The 18,250-nt window shown below is 39.0% G+C and overlaps 2 protein-coding genes across 5 annotated transcripts in view; both read left to right on the top strand.

Annotated features, from left to right (window-relative positions):
• Positions 1-9,179, top strand: part of LOC127142540 (uncharacterized) — a 35,233-nt gene extending 26,054 nt beyond the window's left edge. The window contains exon 2 of the mRNA XM_051070981.1: positions 8,966-9,179. Within this exon, the coding sequence (XP_050926938.1) occupies positions 8,966-9,179 (214 nt within the window). The remainder of the gene's footprint in view (positions 1-8,965) is intronic.
• bsna (bassoon presynaptic cytomatrix protein a) overlaps positions 9,149-18,250 on the top strand; it is a 119,466-nt gene continuing 110,364 nt past the window's right edge. For all 4 annotated transcript variants that reach the window (XR_007813376.1, XR_001960813.2, XR_007813375.1 and 1 more), the window contains exon 1: positions 9,149-9,761. Coding sequence is in view for 1 of the 4 variants with exons in the window: in XM_051071079.1 (XP_050927036.1) it covers positions 9,234-9,761 (528 nt within the window). In the remaining 3 variants the exon portion in view is untranslated. The remainder of the gene's footprint in view (positions 9,762-18,250) is intronic.

Raw genomic sequence — 18,250 nt, 5'->3', positions numbered from 1 at the left:
TCAACAAAAGCGATACACAATCCTTGTCGACATTCTGCATTTCAAACTCATAAATACACACCTTTGGTCAGAAACACTAACATTCGCTCACACAACATTTACATGACAGAACAGTAGCTGTCATTTATAGCAGGCCTCTGCTGAGAATGCGTTAGAGGGTTACAAAGATATGTGCTGAAGATATAAATAGATGGAGGAGTACATTAGAGTTCCAGCTGACAGAGTATCTCTGCTGCAAAATACAGTAAATGCGTTGTGTGTGTGCGCATAGACGCCTGGGTATTGTAGAATACAGTTAGTGCTCTAACTGTTGGTCTCCTGCCTCTCTGGCTGTAAATCAAAAAGCAACCATCAGGCACCTGGTGTGATGTGCCTGTACCGCTTCGCACTGAATGTGATTTTTATGAAAAGAATTATTGCAGCTGTGGTGATGCTGAAGACATTTTCTCACTTTGCATAACCACTATAACTATTCTATTCTATTCTAGTTTGAAAAAAAGCCTAGTCTTGCCTTAAACTGGATTATCCTCTGTTGAGACCATCAGCATTGAAAGCTGATTGATCCACGCTGTAGCTGGTATTCATATACCAGCCATAGTGTCAATTAATGAATAATTTCCTTACTGCTCTACATGTATATCTTTGACAGGAAAACATAAAACGTTTCTTATTTATATTACCCAATCTATGACACTGGATTTGTTACTGGCATGGTAACATCCACTACCCTATTTTTTTTGTGCTAGAAGTCATTTAGAGAGAGTAGGCATCAGTTTTTGTGGGATAGAGGTGCATATTACTTTCACATTTGGGAGCAAAAATAATTATTTAGCCTTGTAGCTTGTGTTTCTATTTAAATCCAGGTCAGTGTTTGTGGCCTTTACGCAGCACCATGTGGGATGATTACAAAGTCATTTGCAGCAAAGCTTCTTACTGTGCACTGTCTTACACTAAGTGCCATCAGTACACGTGCTGTTAGTACAGTATGTGTGTGTATCTGTGTAGATGTTTATGTGGACATGTTCTGATGTTGTGCAAGTGCATTTGTGTGCATAAATGTGTATGCTGTACATGGAGGTATTAAAACACATGCCTTCAAGTCTGTGTGTGTGTTGGTGTGAATGTGCATGAGAATTACATTGAATGGCACAACTGTGCTCAAGTGTTGCCCCTCCCTGATTACATAACACAGCTTTATCTTTGCCAAGTGCTTACAGTAATGTATTGTAGAATACTCCAGCTACTTTTAGGCAGAATTTAAAATCAGAAGCATGTTCAAGCTCCATATTTCATATACTGTAATGTTGATTGTAACAGTTGTCCTTGTGTTTTATCAGCAGGAATAGATATGCTTAAAGTACTCATTTGGTGATGCTTGAATGTTTTTACATCAGATAGGACTGATATTAACATGAAACAGGATTGTCTCTCACAAAACAGATGACTTCACTTCCTCCTCTTCTTTTTCCATTTAACAAATTCTTCCTTACCACAACATTATCACCATGGTCTGGAAAAGAAGAGATAATTTTGAGCTTGAATGTCTGGAACAGACACAGCTGTAACATTAGTTTAAGCAAGATGAATCAAACACCAAAGCAACATACTTGAGATCACAGTATCACTGTAAGATTTGTTATTGATTTGTATTACTATATATGGTATTCAATGTTCAGTGGGCGTTATCACCTCCTGCAAGACAGATTAGATATGTCCAATTGTGCCACAGAGACCTGAGACAATGTAGGTTTCCATCCCATCCAGAGCCTGATTACAGTGAATATTTCCTCTAAGTCAGTGAAATCACATGGTGTAGTCTTTGGTTTGATTAAAAAAAGAAGATTCAAGCCCTGCAGCTCCACGATAACATCCTCTTAGTGACAGGCTACTGACTTGTTTCCTTTTCTTCCTCCCTTTTTGGTATTTATGGCAAAACACCAGAAAATACACTGTGTGATGTGATAGAGTGTGTACTTACCGTGTCTCTTAACACAGAAAAACTGCTCGCTGAGCAGCCCACTCTCTCCTTAAAACAGTGACAGTCACTAGTGAGAATATGTGCGCGTGGGCATGTGTGCAGATTTTCTTTACAAGTTCCTTTGCTCCTGTTTCCCACTAGGTTTCCTGTTAATTTGCTGTTGCAAGTTTCCCCATAGGAATCAATAAAGCTTTATTTTTTCAATGAAAATATATGCAAAATACTGTATGTATATGCCTGTGCTTAAATTTATGGGCATTCATTACTTCCAATTATGCATGCATTCGGTGTTTGTGTATAGCCAACAGACCTGGTGCCCATAGTAACAGCAAATATTAGGGTGCGCTTGTGTTGTGTTAAATCATCTGTTAGAGGAGGAAGACAGAAGAGCAGTGGCTGCCAAGTCTATCAGCTCTCTGGCCCAGGTGAAACCAGTAAACAGTGTTGATGATAGCCTGGCTTCATGTGTTTTCATTTAGATATTCACCTGAGAGGCCGATAGGAAAATTTTTCTTCTTTACATTAGCTGGAGTAATAATATCCAGTGTATCCACATCACTAACATTACAAACAATCAACAAAATGAAATACAAGAGCCTGGAAATATTCTAGTGACCACAGAGTGAAGAGCTAAGGAAAGAAGTAAGACTGAGCAGAGATATGATTCAGAAAGTGACCTCCTGATGTACTTGTTCAGAAGATGAGTTTCCTGCCTGAGCTGGAGAATGACTCTGCTGTTCTGAGATGACTAGGACGGTCACTGAAGGTTAGTGGAGAGGGAAGAGACTCACTCCTGCAACCAGCTTAAGGTGGGTGGGGGGTTGCCACGATGGAGTATTAACCCTATAAAGAGTTTTAACAGCAGCTGAGCTACTGTGGAAGTAGAAATAATGTAAAAGTTGTGGTCAAATCAAAGAACCACGGTTTTTGTATCGAAAAATGTTAAACCCAGAATATTCTGGTTGCTAATTTTTACAAAGACTCATATTCTAACAACATGTTAGCCAAAACATTGCTGTATTTTTTTAGGTAGTCCAACCTAGCCAAATGGGTATTGCTATGTTGGTAACGAGTAGTAAGCTAGCCTCTGTCTTTGCCCATACCATGTTACGAGTGTTACGTACAAAAGTATGTAAAACATTGAATTTGTACTATGTTGAAAGTATCTTTGGAAAAACAATTTTATAGTTTTCTTGAGAAAAAAAGAGTGAGAGACAGGGAACCAAGAAAGGGAAATGAAAAACAGGGAACAGAGGAAAAGAACAGAGAAAGATGTGAAGAGAAAGGAGGAAGAGAAGAGGAAGCAGATGGAAATAAATGGGCTGTACAAAAGCAATTCTGTCAACAGCCCTGAGTGGGAAGAAACACAGGAGGAGGAGAAATAGAGGAGGAGAAGGAAATAGATGTTTAGTTTGGGTCCACCAATAACCTAAATAGACTTGTTTTGCTGCAGGTCTAGAAGTGGGATAAGGAGTATACCCATCTAGGGGGAACAAGATCAGTTAAATCTTACCCCAGCCCTCTGTTTGCTCTGCATTTCAACTGGAAGAGAGAGATATTAAGGCTGAGATCAATAAAAAGTGAAAGCACCTCCTCAGGGGATTTTCTGTGATTGCAAATGAAAAACTGCAGTCCAGCCCCATCCGCTGTCCTTCCCAGCTCAAGAACTGATCTAATCAATCATATTTTTTTTCAAATTTAGTTGCTTAAGTTTTAAGTTGTAGTTGCTTTAAAACAAAATTACTGTTTGTAAAAAAATATCCATCCAGTCTGCTACTCAGTCTTGATATTCACTCTCAAATCTACCAAGACTGTCTTCCCCTATAGTTTGTCTCTGCCAGCAGCTTATCATGGCCCATAGTTACATTTTATTGTCAGGCAACCTCTAGTAATAGTAATAATGACAGGAGTAAAGAAAGGCATCAGGTGATGGAGTAACTATGATGACAAAGGTTCTCAAATCTTAAGGAAGTACTTATTTTAACTAAACCACGGTTGTTTCCTAAAGCTATGTTAATTTGTACCTAAACCTAATTGAACCCTGACTGTTCCCCAATTTTAATATCTTTTGCTGCTGTAGGAGCACTATTTCAGGAGACGCTCCCATGGGTCATATGAGAGGGTGGGGACAAACAAATTATATCGTAGCTTAGGTTTAAGGACTTGTTGAATCTATCAACTGTAGCAGCTGTAGGACAAAGATGAAAAATTGAAATCTACTCGATCAAATCCAAAGAAATCAAACAACAACAAGTCTAGTTTAGTCTTATAAAAGTTGACTCTGACAGTGTAGAGCTGAGTCTGAGCTGAGCCGGACAGTCTGAGTCTGAGAGGTCCTAAAATGACCACCATGGTGGAGCCTCTTTCAAACGTCAGACCACTGAGGTTAACAGTCGCTTACTGTGACATCCTCACCCCATTTCTCTTTCTCTCTCCTCCCCTCTGTATCCGTCTGTCGCTGTCAAAGTCACTCAAACGTGAACAAGCAAACAAGCTTTATCCCTCTCTTCCGCAATCAGACAGTAAATTGAGGGTTATAATGGGAGTGGGTGAAATCACTTTGACTGAACAAGCATGTGTATTGGGTCATTCAAGGCTGGGTGCGACAGTGATAAATGTCCCCAGTGAAACGCAGAGGCGAAGTGTGTAAACACACAGAAGGAAGGACTGCTCCTATTATTTGGCTTGTCACCTACGTCAGCCTCAGTTTCTCCCAACAATTAGCGACAGTGTCTTCCTGAAAATGAGAATCCCTGGTGCTCTCATTGTTGTGTTTTTTTTCTTCTCATCCCTCTTTCCTTTTCTGTTTTCTTTACTGAGTTTTCTCTTTTCATTTATTTTCTTCTCATATTCTTCTCTCTCTTATAGTGCTGACCTTCAGTTTGACAATGAGATAATGTTTTTTTTCCCAGACCAATATGAGCTTTTGAAGAACAATACCTACATTCTTGTAAGTTAAACTGCAAATTTGCCAAGTAAATGAAAATGAAATTGAGGCTAGATGCGATCAGAACAGATTTTGAAACACTGTGTGTACCTTTAAATGGTTGTATTTAGAATAAATAAGGAATGCAGCTTATAATTTTTTATGAACTTTTGTCAAAGTAGGAGTGGAGCTAGGAGTGTACTTCCGGTCACATTCTCTGTTTCTCTGTGTCTCCCTCATTATCAGTTTCCCTGTCAGCTTTAAGTCTTCTTTAACGTCTGCATGATGTTCTCAGCTTCTCTGTGAAACTTTGGGGTTTTTTGATGAGTCACCCCCTTCCCCTTCCAAAGCGCTCACTCACATAAAAACAGACCATAAACCACAGAGCACTCACAGCTACGCATGTCCACGCAACTCATGTACTGCTGTGTTGGTCTGAAACATTGTACGTTTGTGACTGAGGGATGTACAGTCCCTTATTTAAGATATGATAGAGACAAACATAGTAGTACACAGTCAGTAAATTCAGTGTTTTTGCTTGTGTCATAGACATTACAGCAAAGCCTAATATTAGCCTTCTCTTGAGCCACTCCAAATGGTTGCTGTCATCAAGCTTTTTCAACCAAAATGACTGTGAACACTGAAAACCGAAGAAATTTATTTCAACATAGAAATAGAAAATACAATCATCATCAATCATTTGATTTACAAAGCTCTTAAACTGCAATTGTGTGAATACTAAAAACTATATTTTTGTGACTGGTGTAAGACAAAAAGGGATGCTTAAGGTTTACTTGCCTTCTGAGAGTGGAAATAAATAAAAATGTTGAAAAAGAAGAGATTCAATGAAAAAAAAAAACATCTGGGGAGTGAGGCCATGGTCAGAGCCAGCTGAAAAGATAATAGAGTGAGGCAGAGAGGCGATGAAGAGAGGAGAGAGGGGGATGTTGTGGAGAAAAAGAAAAGTTTACAGGGAGACAGATTGGAGAGAACAAAGTTAAATAAAATAGAGAGAAAAAAAGTCAGAGAGAAAGAAAAAGCGAGAGAGATTTTGTCATGGCCAGACTGTCCACAAGAAGAAAACCTCTCAGTGAGAGAAGAAGCAGACTGGAACATTTTTCAGTCTCCATTGTGACATTGGGGCTCAGTAAATCAACATTTCCAATTTCCGTGCGCACTAACCATTTCAAGTTGTTAATACACCGGGCTGACATTCATTCAATCAATGACAGGACACAGAAGAAGAGAAGAGAAGAGAAGAGAAGAGAAGAGTGATTGTCACCAACAGAAAAATTACAGAATTGGTTATTTGTCCAAATGCTTTAGATGGCCTATATGTCAACACTGGAGAAATACCTTAACCACTTTTAATGTAAGACCTTAATCAGATCTAACTGCAGAGATAGCATATAGGTAGGTAGAACTCTGCAAACACTGACACCGGAGCTTAGAGCATGGGAGCGGGCAAACATAAACAAGTCACACTCCCTGATGCCATACTAGAAACTGTTTGTGCCAAAATTATTTTGACAGAGCGATGGCTAACGGGAAAATTCCAGGAGCTGGCCAGTGAATAGTGTAACTTTATCACCGGCCAACTCTATCACTCACTCTGTCAGCTGGTCACGCACATTTGTGTTTCTACAACTGCTCCTGTTTTTGTGATCTAGCCAAAAAGTACTGATATGTACAAACAAGGCTGCAGGATTTTTTTTCTTTCAGAAAGCTGAGATATTTAAGCTCCAAAAGTCCAGTCAGTCATCAATCATCTTTTCCTTTCAAAGATAAAAACAGCATACAGAGGATTATTTTCACAGGTGTTTCAGAGGTGCAGTTAGCTTGGCAACAAATATTTCCTATATAGAGGTGACAGTGTTAACTTAGAATCACATAGATGGAGACTGCTGTGTATTTGTTGTGCATAGTACTGAGTTTGTTTCACTTGAGCCTGAGGATTAAAAGCTGATGCTTGGGGGAAAACTACCAAGCTGATGCTCTGGTAGTTATAATACACTGATTCAGCTTAGTCACATTTTAGCTGTGGTGTTGTGTATTGAACAGTTTTTATAGCTACTGGAAGCAAATTAATTTAATCAAATCCAATCACTTTGAATCATGCGTGAGTGTGAAATTTTATGATACACTAAATTCTCATGTTTAAAGTAGTAGTTTGTAGTAGTTAGTAGTTGCATGTGTTGGTCATATGCTGAGAGTTGAGCAAAGAAAATAACACCAACTTAAACTTTAAAATATTCACTACAGGATCAAGGTGTGAATTTCCATCGACAGTTTTCATAACTTCTTTTTACCACAAAAAATGAATGAATGAATGAAGTTTCAAAAATGAATATACTACTTATAATAAACTCAAGTTGTGTTTGTTGCATAACTCAATAAAGAAGAGTCACTCATGTTGACTTTCTGTCAACACGTGCAATAAAAGGAGAAATAATTTTGAAGAATATATCATTATAAACATCATCTTCTTTAAATAATTTAGAAGTGTCCACAGGCAGAGTTTTTACTGATTTGTTATCCTCAGGTGTGTGTGTGTGTGGGGGTGTTGTTTTCTGCCTCAGGTGTGTATATTGCCTCTGACACACACGTTCCACTTTAAATTGTTGATGCCCATGGATGTTCAGAGGTCCTTCCACAGCTTTCAGCAGACAACAGTGAATAAATCTGTAATTATTTTGCAGGTTTTTATGTTGTTTCTGCTGCTGCGTCTCTGGCAGTGGGTAATTGAATTTTTCAGAATACAGTGAAAATTAGCAGGCTGAATTCTCCTGTAAGATTCATTCATGCAATAAATGCATTTAATAAGACATGATATTTTTTCCATTAAACACTAGGTTGACATTGACCAACACTGCTCATTACACTTACTCTGCCCCAGTAGCAAAAATAAAATGAACAATTTAAAAAATTCATTCAACAGTGAACTTGTTATATGACTGAAACACTGACACAATCTGTTTTAATACTGTTTTTCCAGTCAGAAGGGATTCATTACAGTTTGGTTACTTGCCACAGTGACCAGTCAATCTGTCATGTTACTATTGCCCCCTTGATTTCAGTTGCTGTAAACAGTGGGTCCTTGATTTCAGACAAGAGACATTTCTCACTGGTAACCCTTGATTTTGTTAGCTAAAATCACAACTGTTGCTAGCAGATTTTTTATCACCTGTAGCCAGCTAGTCCATGACTTCACTGACTTATAATTTTTTTAAGCTGACTTTTTTTCAAATGAAAATCCACAAAGAGATCTTAGATATCTACGTAATGGCTGGAATTATCTTATAAGACTGATGCTAAAACTACATGTCCCAGGCAAAAAGTCAGCACCCTTACCAGCTGATGATCCACACAGAGAGCATAGGAACAGAGAAACAGCATTTTTCTTTTGCAGTGCAGAGTGACTTAGTTGTAGTATTAGAAGACACAGTTACTAATGTAAGCCTACAATGATAAAGTAGCATTCAGAACTGGCCACCTGACATTGGGAAATGCCGCAAAGTGGATGTGGTGGTCATGAACAGGGCTGGCTTTTTTTGTAATGTGACCTGCAACCTCACAAAATAATGTGGCATGACATGCCCCTGGCTGTGGAAGCCACATGCTCATGTTTGCAGCCTGCATTAAAGCAGACAATCACGCTGTTCATTATACTTTTGCTCTTGGTTTTTGGTCTTGGAGAATTCCTGCTGTGCTGCATTAGAGTTGCTAATACTGACAATTGCTGTTTGAGGGAGGGGGTTTGCATACAGACAGTTCAATGTATCATTTCAAATCAATGTCCTGGTTAGTGTTAACAGCTTAAAGATCTTGCCTTGAACAATATTTATTTGAACTACTTTCTACAGTAGAGATAGTCCATAGTCAAATAGTTTGAATGCTGTTTTCAGTGTTGTAATGAATAAATGAAATTAAACAAATTTCTGTTGTATTGGGGTGAGAAGAAATATGAAATATGACCTGACCCTAAAAGTAGAAAGTTATAATCTCATTTGATCTCTCTCTCTCTCTCTCTTTTTTTTTTTTGGTTTGTCCCTCTCTTTCAGGGGCCCAATGGGTAGCCCCAAGCCTGGCATGCAACAAGGAGGCCATGGAGGAGGAGGATTGGGAGGGATGGGAGGAGGAATGGGGGGAGGAATGGGAGGAGGAGGAATGGCGGGAATGGGAGGAGGAATGGGGGGAGGGATGGGAGGAGGAGGAATGGGGGAATGGGGAGGAGGAATGGAGGAGGAATGGGGGGAATGGGAGGAGGAGGAATGAGGGGCATGGGAGGGGGGATGGGAGGAGGAGGCATGGGGGGAATGGGAGGAGGGGATGGGAGGAATGGGAGGAGGACTGGGTGGAGGAGGAATAGGAGCAGGGATGGGTGCTGGTGGAGGAATAGGGTCCAGAGCAGGCGAGCCCTATCGCCTGGCAACGCATGAGAGTCCGACTTCCCCCCGACATATGCAGTCCAGCCAGGGGCCTGGCATGGGGCAGGGCCCAGGGTCCGGTCATGGTCACGGGATGGGTCATGGTCCCGCCGGGTCTGGCATGGGAGTCCACGGCGGTCAGAGTCCCGGTCAGCACGCCTCCCGTCGAAACCTCCAAGTTGACTTCAGTGGATCAGGCGGCTCCAGGACAGGCCGGTCTCCATCTGTGTCTCCTGACCGCGGAGTGACACCCACATCACCTTACTCGGTGCCTCAGATCGCACCCATGCCAAGCAGCAAACTGTGCCCAGTGTGCACCACCACAGAGCTGTCCAACCCACCGGCTGTACCTAACTACAATACCTGCACCCAGTGTAAGGCCACCGTCTGTAACCAGTGTGGATTCAACCCCAACCCACACCTCACTGAGGTAGGTCAGGTTTGACAAGGAGCTTAGTGTGTGAGTGTGTCCTTGTGTGTATGTGCAGAACCGTTTAACTTCTCTGTTTTTTTCAAGTCCGTCCTTACTGTTACACAGTAAGCATGTGCAACACAGGAAAATTGTAGTTTTCTGGCTGCATAAATGGAATAAATAATCTAATAATGGTGATTTATAGTGAGAAACTAAGCTTATGGATATGAATGTAATTTAATCCTGTGGGAAGACAGATGAGTAATGCTTCAGGTTTAGATGATAAACAACAGGAAAAAAAGTGAACATATATAATTTAAGTTAGAGTCTGGAAACAGATCTTGGAAAAACTCTGCAAGGGAAGAGAGAGAGGTGTTTTGTTTTGGCACTATGATTTTTTTTACTTTTGTGCCAATAACACATTTTAATCAAAAGAGTAAATTTAAGAAATAGAAAGTTTATGAATGAGCAAAAGAATCACAGCAAGAAAGTATAGAGGCTGTGGGTGTGTTGCGTATGTATGACCTTGTACTGTAGGTCTTTGTGGGTATATGTGATAGACAGCCAGTGTAAAGGCTCAGCAAGTGGCAATAGTTCCTTCCAGAGACGCTGACAGAATCTCCATTAACGTGCTGAGGCGAGACACACGGGTCGTGACAGTGTGTGTGCATTTGTGAGTTCATTGTACTCAGGTACTGTAGTGGTTGGCAACACACCTGACATTCAAAGAGAGATGGAGGAAAAAATAGGCTTAGAAGTAAAGAAAGAAAGGACAGATTAGTGTGACTGTAAAGTTATTCAGTTTAAGAGGCTTTCCTTGATTGGGAGGAGGTCGATGCTCTCCTTTGTTCATGAGCTGGGTGTCAGGGTCTGGTGACACATATCAAATCTTAGCCTCCCTGTACAGACAGGAAAGACTTCAGACAGAGAACACAACAGGACAACATGCAGAAGTACGAGGATATGTGTGATATGTTAGCCACGCTGGCATTCACTTACTCTCACTGATGTCAGGTCCAGGGGCTTTTCATTGGCAGACAGCACGATAAACACTCTGCTGGATTAAACAAACAACTGTGGTTGTGTTGTTGTGTCTCATTTTCATTTGCTTTTGTGGGAGAGAACATTGGCACCAGAGTCATCCATGTGTACTTAGTACACACACCCTAGTCATTCACGCTGATGCTCCATGCTATGAAATTAGCATCCACTACTGAGTGATAGTAAATGACTAATACTATTCAAGGTAACAACGGTGACACTGTACTGATGAATAGATAAATATATGCATATATTTTTCTGATTCATACTGTGTGGAAAATGCTAAAAAAAAATAAAGCATCATAATCAATGAAACTAAGTACACCTGTGATTAAGTTCACTATCAGTGATTATTAGCTGTATGCCATGTTTTACTACTCATTACTTTACGTTCTGTGTAAACAAAGAATTGACCTGCAGTAAATACAACATTAAACAAAATACTAGGTACGCATTACAACATACATTTCAACCTAACAGGCTGCTACAAACAGTTATAACAACGGAACTGAATCCAGCCCTTGGATACAGTGTCAAGAAACACAACAAACTCCAAGCAGCATTGATCGGACCCTCACAACCTCGCACATGTTTGGGGTGCTGGCGGGACACTGGTCGATGCAGCCATGTGCACAGCGTGAACGAGTAGGTCATAATTTCCTGCATGGAGTGCAGGCACGATGTATTGCACATGTTCTGTCACCTCCTGTGTCCAATATTTAGCCCTAGAAATTTCATATTCAAATCAAAATAGTGGACTTCCCGTTGGGTATCGTGCATGGCTGCAAGAGACTTTTTTGTAAATCTTGGAGTGTTTCATAACCCTACCAAATTTCATACATGTAGGTGAAACATAAGGCCGGGATTACCTCACTGAAATTTAATAGGAGGGTGCTATCAAGCCATTTTACCACATCCCTCCATAAGACCCATAAAACATGTTTATTTTCTAATGCATCTGCAAAGTTTTGTGAGTTTTCGAGCACATTTAGCCCCACAAATACACAATTTATTTGCCTGAAGAAAAGTAATATTAATAATGTTAAACACAGCAATTTCAATAGGGTCCTTGCATCCAAAGGGTATCTGTGAGCAAAAATGCTCTCACCTTCAGGGCAAATGTGTATGAGGCAAGTGACTGGTGTCATTTAATATTTATCAAATAGTCAGGAGTTAGTTTTAACATAAACTCTTGGTATTTCTTAGCACAGAATGCAATGAAGTTTTTACTGGTTGTCATTTTAAATTTGTCTGCTGTATTTACAGTATGGCACTTATGTGTGGATCATGTGGGATCATCTTTAAGACTTAGCTTTGATCTCTGCTCCCGTACATGTGCACATGTGGTCTTGTGTGTGTGTGTGTGTGTATGAGACAGAGAGAGAGGCAGAGACAAAGTGATTACCACAGGTTAATAATGGCTGATAATGCTAATGAAGTAGAGGGAGGGAGGAGCTGATAAGCCTCTGAGTTAGGGATTTAGGCTAGATTAACACACTCTGAGTTACACACACATACACACTCTCAAACACTACCACAAGTGCAGATATGTATACACCCACACAAACACATGCAGTGACCCCCACTTGGCTCAACATAATTCATGCAAGAAGCTTGTACAGTAAATTGTGACTGAATTGTTATTTAACTGAATGAACTCCTAGGTATTTCCTATTGGGCAAAAATGAAAAGATAATATGAAATGCAAAACATCAGCATCAAACCCTCATGCACAGTGTAGAGGAGGGGTGGGGTGGGGGGTAGTTACATGCTTATAATTAAAAGTGCTATATGTAAGTTTTTGCTGTTGCTACATAGGCAATGTGAACATTAACAACCATTTACTTACCAGTCTAGAAGAAACAATGCAAGTTCAGCATCAATGTATTTACTTGCTAAGAGCTGTCTCCAGCAGTGGAAAGCAAAGCCAGCGAAAACTCTTGATTTGGTTCTATTTCTATCACTTTTCATCTACTGAAGTTAGCATGCTAACCAGCTAGCCCCAGCCTGTCCCCTCTCGTAATACCACTCGGCAATAGTTGAGTCACGTCCAGTCTGCCCTCAGTCCAACATAAGAGAATGAAGAAGTAGCATTGCCCAGAGGGAATATTCCAACCTCTTGTAAGTAAACAGGTGTTGATGCTAATATTGACTATGTAATGTAATGATAGCAAAAACTTACATATAGCACCTCCAAATGTTTTCCTAAAATATAAAATAATCTTCAGTTTTGAAGCACACACAAACAGTCATTGCAGCTTTGCTGCATTTGATTTCCAACTCCATCTTGTACAGGCTTATGTACTGGCCCTGCTATTGTTTGGACCCTGATGAATTATGGATTAGTTCTCTTCTCCTACTAACATTCACTATCTTCTCCATTATTGTCCTTGCTAATCAAGGTTCCCTCAACCCTTGTAATCTGATAAACAGTGCCACCCTGTGAACCTTGTAACTCTGTTACAATTTACAACATTAAGATGACTCAGTCAGATGGCTATATACAATTAATACACATTACCAAGTTACACACATAGATTTACTTTTACTTTTATTCTGATTATAGCTACCCAGACAAAATGAAGGCAGAGTTCATGTTTGCAGTGAAATATTATGGGAATAATGTCTTTTTAAGATAAAGAAATATTAAAACTTCTTTAAAAATGTAATTTTAAATGTCACAAACTAACTTTGCAAACATTGCACATTTTGCAAGCAAAAGAACAGAAATATCCTCAGAAAAATCCCTCAGCCATGTGTGGCAGAGCTCCAGCCTTGTTGTGTCTGCAGCTATGGATTAATACTTAAACTGAACATTATCCTTTATTATCACAGCTAATCAATGTACTGTGTGTCCTAGTAATCTAATAAGCAGCGCCAGGCTCCATATCCGTTGTACTACGCTCTGATTCCATTTGCATCAGATAACATTTAGCAGACTTAGCCAGGCAAGTCAAAGAGATTATTTTATATTAACAGGTCAGGTATGATTCATCATGACTTGTTATTAAACAAGCACATGTAGTCCTGGCATGTTCCACTCTTAAATGATGTTGACCTGATTGAAGGAAAAATCTCTTGGGAGGAGAAGATGAAAAAACATCAAAATATGGTAAATAAACAGAAGCATGAGCTGTTTTGTTACTTAATATTTTGTCTTAAATGCTCATAATGATAACATTTATCCAGTTCCTTTACAGCTGTGTGCTGAGCATCGACCACCCTGTTCTTTCCAGAATTACAGATTAATACTTCAACTCAGCCTCCTCTGTCGTTATCGTAGTTAATCAATGAACCCTCTGTCCTGGTAATCTAATAAGCACTGCCAACACCCATATCTTGTTATATTCTGATGCCTTTTTCATCAGATAACATTTAGCAGACCAAACCAGAAGAGTCACACCAATTATCAGGCCAAAGAGGAGGATCTGAGAGACATTATAGTTGATGTATTGATTGAGGAAGGCTGGCATTTAGAAAACATGGCTTTCATGGCGTTAATTGAGCTTTGTGTCCTACTGAGGATGAGTGGCTTGATTAGTGGAATATGTCAGGGAATTAAATATATTATACTGTTAGTATCACTAACAGGTCAAAGTTTTAATCCAGTAAAATATTTCAACATCTACAAGATGAATTGCCATAGCCTTTTTATTCAAACATCCATGTCTTCCAGGTGATTTCTTAGTTTTTTTTATCTAATGCCAACATCAGTTCAAAATTTGACTTTGTCCAGCACTTTGGTTTTATGACCCATATCTGCAAAATGATGATATTTCTATCAGCCGCAGATGTAGTTTTTGTTTAGTGCTATTGTTAGCATGTTAACATGCTAAACTAAGATGTTGAACATGATAAACATTATACCTGCTAAACATTAGCATGTTAGCATTGTCACTGTGAGCCTGTTATGAGTCAGAAAGTGTTTATCAAATGAAAATATTGTCACTGTCCTTAAAAGATCATTTCCACCATCGCTATAAAGTGTATTGGCAGTTAGAGCTATGAGTCATTTTTCTTACTCTTCTCTTTCCTACTTTTAAGACTAGACTTGTTTCTGAAATGTCTACTGCAAAATTACAGGTAGCATTTTTCTTTCTAAAATGGATAAGTAGCATCTTGGAATGAATGAGGCAAACCCCTTCTCATTTGATGTTTTTGTGTGTGATGTGTGCTGTGTGCTGGCATTGTCAGTTTAGCACCTTAAAAGGATAAACCCAGAGTGTTGCAGCTCTTATAAATATGGATGAGGGATACTGAAACTCCCACACACCATGTATTTGCAACTCATTTATATGAGTTATTCAATCCTTGAAAAAATACACCTGGGAAAGATGTTAAGAACCCTCACTGTGGTGGTTTCTACCTGAATACTGGGCATAAAAATTATGCTAGGATGGATTTTTTTTTTTTCAATCAACCATGGCCTTTTAATTTTTTGTGTATCACAGCTGTTCAACAATACCACCCACTATATAGTCACATGCTCACACTGGAGTTTGAACAAGCAACCATTTGCTCACCATCCCTCATTTGCAAATTGGAAGAACAGGCTACTGTACCGAGCTAACTTCATTACACTGTTTCAGTTAATAGCAGAACACTAAGCTTCTTATAATTAATTTCTTCCTCTCTTACCTTTTACTTTGTTTCAGCCCAATGTTACATTACTGTAACATAACATTAAATGTAACAACTATACAACCAGTGTTACAACTAATATTACAGATAGACTCTGACTCTTTGGTTCTTCCTCCTGAGATTAAATTGAACCCAAAATTATTTCTGCCTCCATACCAGAATTGCTCTTAGAAGAAGAATAAATTATTGTCTTTGGAGATTCTCAGTCATCCAGGTCATGGTTATCCAAGACATGCTGAATCAAGGGCAAGTAGACCTAAAATGGAGTAAACCCAAAGCAATATCTGAGCGTACACTTACATATCAATACCAATAAAATCTATATGAAATATTTATAGATAGATTTATAGATAGATCATATTTTTATAAAATACTTTTTTAGACATTTAACAAAAGAAACCAAACATTTGAAATATTAAATGTCTAAACACAAACAGCCTTACAAGACTGTTGCCTTGATGAAATACAACCTGAAATCAGCAAAGTAAAGATGAGTCAGATCAAAGTAAGTAAACAAGATTTCAAATCTGACCAGATATCTTTAGGTATTTGACAGTTTTAAGTGCTCAGTACTATAGATACCTTTTAATCATAATCAAAAAGAAAAAATAATGACACTCACTGTACCATTTATTGACTCTCACCTTACTGTATTTCAAAATGATTTCCACCTGCAACACATTTTGGACTGCTTTTCCTTTATCAGTGTGTTTTGTTCTCACCTAAATCACATGATCTGATGTTAACTGAGATTCAACTGCTCTCAGAGATGGAAAATACATTAGCAGCTTGTGGTTGTGCAAACTGATGCATCAATCACACCATTTCTTTCTTTTATTTTCACACAGCATGATGTACTGTGAACCTTGATGTATATATGTTGATAAACATGACTTTATAGGCCATTAGTGAGAGGTATGTAATGAATGCAATTTTATGAAGGCTTTTATCCAAAGTGCCTTGAGTGGACAGACCAGTGGAAATTGAAACGTTAACTTCCATCACAACTGTTACAAACAACTGTTATTACAACAGGCACCTGTAAATGATCAGAATTCACAGGTCTTGAATTCCATCAGCGATTATTGTCATCTCTCTGTTTGTGTTCACTGAAATTGATTTATTCATTAATTCCTCATTAATAAAACATAAGATAATTAAAAGCTTACGAAACACACCAAACTAATTACATTTTTTATTGCACAAAAACTGCTTTTTCTGTTGCCCCAGACAAATGTAGGTGTGATTGTTATAACACTGTTGAAGTTTACGGCAAATTAATTAATCAAAATGTGTTAATGAGTGTAACTGCTGAGTGTTACAATGAAAAGGTTGAGAGGGTTTGATGATGTTTCTTGTAGCCACTGTTGTTCACACCAGCTTGGTGTTGGCTGACTTGTCTTTCAGCCATTTGTCATCTAAGCCCTTTGGCAGCACATCTTCCTCCATGTAGCTTGTTTGTGGTTCAACAGACTGCGTACTAATTTTAGACTCAGCGTGCACGTAGTGCTGCTAATGGAAATGTGTGTGTGTATATGTACAGCGTGTGTGTATGAGGTGGATTAATTAGTTTGCAGAGAAATCTGCAGATTGTGCTTTTCTGTTCCCTCCTCTCAAATCTTTGCACCTGCCTGTGACTTCATTGTGTTCAGTAACACATATACACAATCGTTTATGTGCCACTGCTAAATTACTGAGCGTTTTTAAGTTTAATCAGAAACATATAACCATTAATGTCTCCTTACTGGTTAGACATACAGCAGGATAAACAGGAGGTTTTACAGTACTTGTTATTCATATTACAATTAAAGCAGCATCCAGCATGCTGCAAACTGAATGTCAGAACAAAAAGCAGAAGTAAACTGTAGGACTGCAAAGGTCTGTATAGGCATGGATTACCTGCACATGGATGGATTTACTTGCAGTCATGACTTACAGATCCCTCCCTCACATCTCAGAAATCACAAAAAGGGACCTGTATTTATCAAGCCTCTCAGAATTACACCTAAGAATAGCACTGAAAGTTAACTCCTACCTCAGAGGACCTTGAGAGTAATTTATGAAAACCTCCTCCACTGTTTTACAGCCTATAATAATGCTGCATGCTGGACAGGAACAGGCAGCGATGATGCTAAAAACTCTCTGGCTGGCTGTAACCTTTTCCACTGCCCAGTTCCCCTTTAAACTATGGCCTTTTCTGGAGATAAAACTCTTATTTCTGTAATGTCACCCATTCTTGGGAAATGCAACAGTAATACTGTAATGTATCTCTCAAATATTATAGCCAAGCTATTATTTGAAATTAAGTACATTATATGGCACATAAACATGAGAGAATCATCACTGTTGAACAGGTGTATTTTCTCACTTCCAAAAAACTGTGACATTGAAAGACATTCATTTCCAATTTCAAATTCCATATGTTCTCCTCTGCATCCATTACAATCTGACAGCTTAATGCCATGAAGCATCCACCAAACATCTCCCCTCTTACAGAATCTGCCTGAACGCCATCCCTGGGCTCTACTAAACTCTGACAGAGATAGAGGTTAGAGAAATTGCTAAAATGCTTCTACTTTTAGTTCTAAAATTACCAAAAATGCATGGCTCAGAATCTTTGGCCATCTAAAAGTCATTGCCTATGAAGAGATGTTTTAAAAATTTGGCCCCAAACCTCATACTGACCTCACATGAGACGTTTCTGATCTCTCCTTAAGAGATCTTGTGGTTGTGTAACAGCATAACACTACACTACTACTGTTGCTACTGAGTGGTGATAGTCAATACTGACACTGTTAAAAAGAGGTGGCATTTGTCCAGAAACA

The sequence above is a fragment of the Lates calcarifer genome, linkage group LG6 (genome assembly GCF_001640805.2).
Source record: "Lates calcarifer isolate ASB-BC8 linkage group LG6, TLL_Latcal_v3, whole genome shotgun sequence".
NCBI classification, from domain to species: Eukaryota; Metazoa; Chordata; class Actinopteri; family Centropomidae; genus Lates; species Lates calcarifer.
This window is presented reverse-complemented; position numbering and strand designations above follow the sequence as displayed.